The 2,301-nt window shown below is 54.4% G+C and overlaps 1 protein-coding gene across 1 annotated transcript in view; it reads left to right on the top strand.

Moving 5' to 3' along the window:
• The window catches only part of LOC127749813 (uncharacterized), a 293,401-nt gene that overhangs the window by 286,550 nt on the left and 4,550 nt on the right, over nucleotides 1-2,301 (top strand). Inside the window, exon 2 of the mRNA XM_052269578.1 lies at nucleotides 1,861-2,202. Within this exon, the coding sequence (XP_052125538.1) occupies nucleotides 1,863-2,202 (340 nt within the window). The 5' untranslated portion in view covers nucleotides 1,861-1,862. The remainder of the gene's footprint in view (nucleotides 1-1,860; nucleotides 2,203-2,301) is intronic.

Consider the following 2,301-nt stretch of genomic DNA (forward strand, 5'->3'; position numbering starts at 1 on the left):
GGGGGGGGGGGGCGAGTGAATATCTGCTTGCCGGCTACGAGAAAGGTCACAGGGCTGCCGAGTGTATTTGCAATAATTGAGATTACGCAGCGAACAAGTGATCATCCTTGTGAGCACTGCAGCCAACTTGCCAAGCGCAGCTAGCGGGTTTCATAGCGCCTGGTGGGTAGGCAACATCGTGCCTGCAGCGCACGCGTGTATTGCGGGATGGCCTACCCAGAGTCTCGCAGGCGCTGAGCTCCCGTATCGTCGAATGAGTCAGAGACAAGCCAAACAACTGGGTCAGTCCAAGCCAAACGTGCCTCCCGCAAAAAATTCACTTTGACGACAAAACTTGGTGGCCGGACCAGCTCGTGGGCGGCTTGCGTTCGGCGTTCGGCCCTATAGCGTCGTTCGTAGGTGTCTGCCCATGATACCCCTAAGGTGGGGTCTGACAGGAAATTGAATAGGCTTTTCAATGAGACCGTTCCCAAGAAAATCAAAGGTATCATGCTTGACCGAATTTTCAACGTAAAAATCGAGATTATGGTACGCTGCGTAAATAATTTCGCCAAATGGACAGTTTCACTCGGAGGAGGGGTAGTTTTTACCTCATACACCGTTGGGGGTTGAGGGTGTGGAAAACGATGGAACATGGCGCTAACGAGATAGGGAAGAGTGCGCACTGAAATCTTTGTCCCTCAGGTCAAGTCAGAACGCTTTTGCAGGTAGTCAGTCGTCGGACCACTCAAGGGACGTTTGTACCAAGTTGCGCCAAAGTGATTTTTTAAGGGGGTGCGTTTGGCATGGGTTTACCCATACTGCGCTTTGTGGATGATCGCTCGGCGCACGTCAAGGGTAGGAGGAGGGTGGGGGTGGGGTCTGACACCGGGGCTGACCTCGTCGTGGGGTGGGGTCGAAAATGTCGACGCTCGTCGTTGCCGTCGCCATTTATTCATGCACTGAGTGTACCTCGCGAAGTGGTTCCACGGCGAGCACACGAGCATCGAGCATCCCCCCCTCCCCCCATACCCCTACCTGACTGACTCACTGACCCGGTCGACTGCCGGCCGGCGCGCTATATACGATATGCACATCAGCCTGGAGCGGCTCAGGAGCGTGAGCGCGCGCGCGTTGTGTGTGTGTGTGTGTGTGTGTGTGACGAGGGGAGCTCCCCGTCACGTCGCGTCGCGGCTCCAGTCACGTGGGCCTCCATCATCACCATCACGGGGTTGGACGTGACGCCATCGACTGGGGACGCACACACACACACACAGTCACACACACACACTATTACACATATAGGGCCTCCCTCCAAAAGCTATACTATAGTCGGCGTGGATCGGAATGGTTGTCGTGTGTGTGTGCGAGCGCGTGTAACGCTCACGGGAAACGTTTCCGCCTTGTATGAAAAAAATAGCTCTGTGTGTGTGTGTGTGTGTGTGTGTCGTCACGTCGCTGGGGCGTAACCTCAGCGCCTACCGTTTATTGTTGCCATACTCCTTATCAGCGCACCGCCAGAAACGCCCGCCCGCGTGCAGGTCGCGCTTTTGCTCTGAGAAAAACCTGCGTGTAAGGGTTTGTGCGCAGGAAAATTTTACATGATGCGTGTTGTAAAAGTACAATCACAATCATCATTTGAAATTGTAAAATTGCAAGCACGTCGACATGTCGACTTGGAATTTATTGACGGGCAAAAACGAGCTTTCGTAAAATAACTTACGTTACGTTACAATAGAAACTACGTTGTAACTTAAAAAAAAAATATTTTGTAAATCGAAAATACAGAATATGTTGTAAATTTACGAAGATAATTTTGCTCGTAATTTTGGCAATGCGTAGCGGAATAGTTGGTTGATGCCCCGCTTGTCCTTGCCGCAGGGATGCTGACGGCCGTGCTGCTGCTGGTGCTGGCCGGGCTGGCGTCGCCGCCCCACGGCTCTCTGCTGACGGGCGCCATGGCCGCGCCCGAGCCGGGCCCGCGCGCCGCGCCGGACCCGGAGCCCGACGGCCACATCGCCGAGTCGGGCGAGAAGACGGAGCAGTACTTCGCGATGGAGCCGCAGGACCAGGTGGCCATCGAGGGCACCCGCGTCACGCTGCCGTGCCGCGTCGAGAACAAGAAGGGCACGCTGCAGTGGACCAAGGACGACTTCGGCCTCGGCCCGCACCGCAACCTCAGCGGCTTCGACCGCTACCAGATGGTCGGCAGCGACGAGGAGGGTAAGTGGGGTGACAGCGATTGTTTTTTTTTTTCTGTTTTTGCATGATTTTTCCTTCTTGAATTCGATTCAATAACCTATCTTTCCTATTTATTTTTTT

Source organism: Frankliniella occidentalis, unplaced genomic scaffold (genome assembly GCF_000697945.3).
Source record: "Frankliniella occidentalis isolate FOCC.00 unplaced genomic scaffold, Focc_3.1 Scaffold96, whole genome shotgun sequence".
Lineage (NCBI taxonomy): Eukaryota > Metazoa > Arthropoda > Insecta > Thysanoptera > Thripidae > Frankliniella > Frankliniella occidentalis.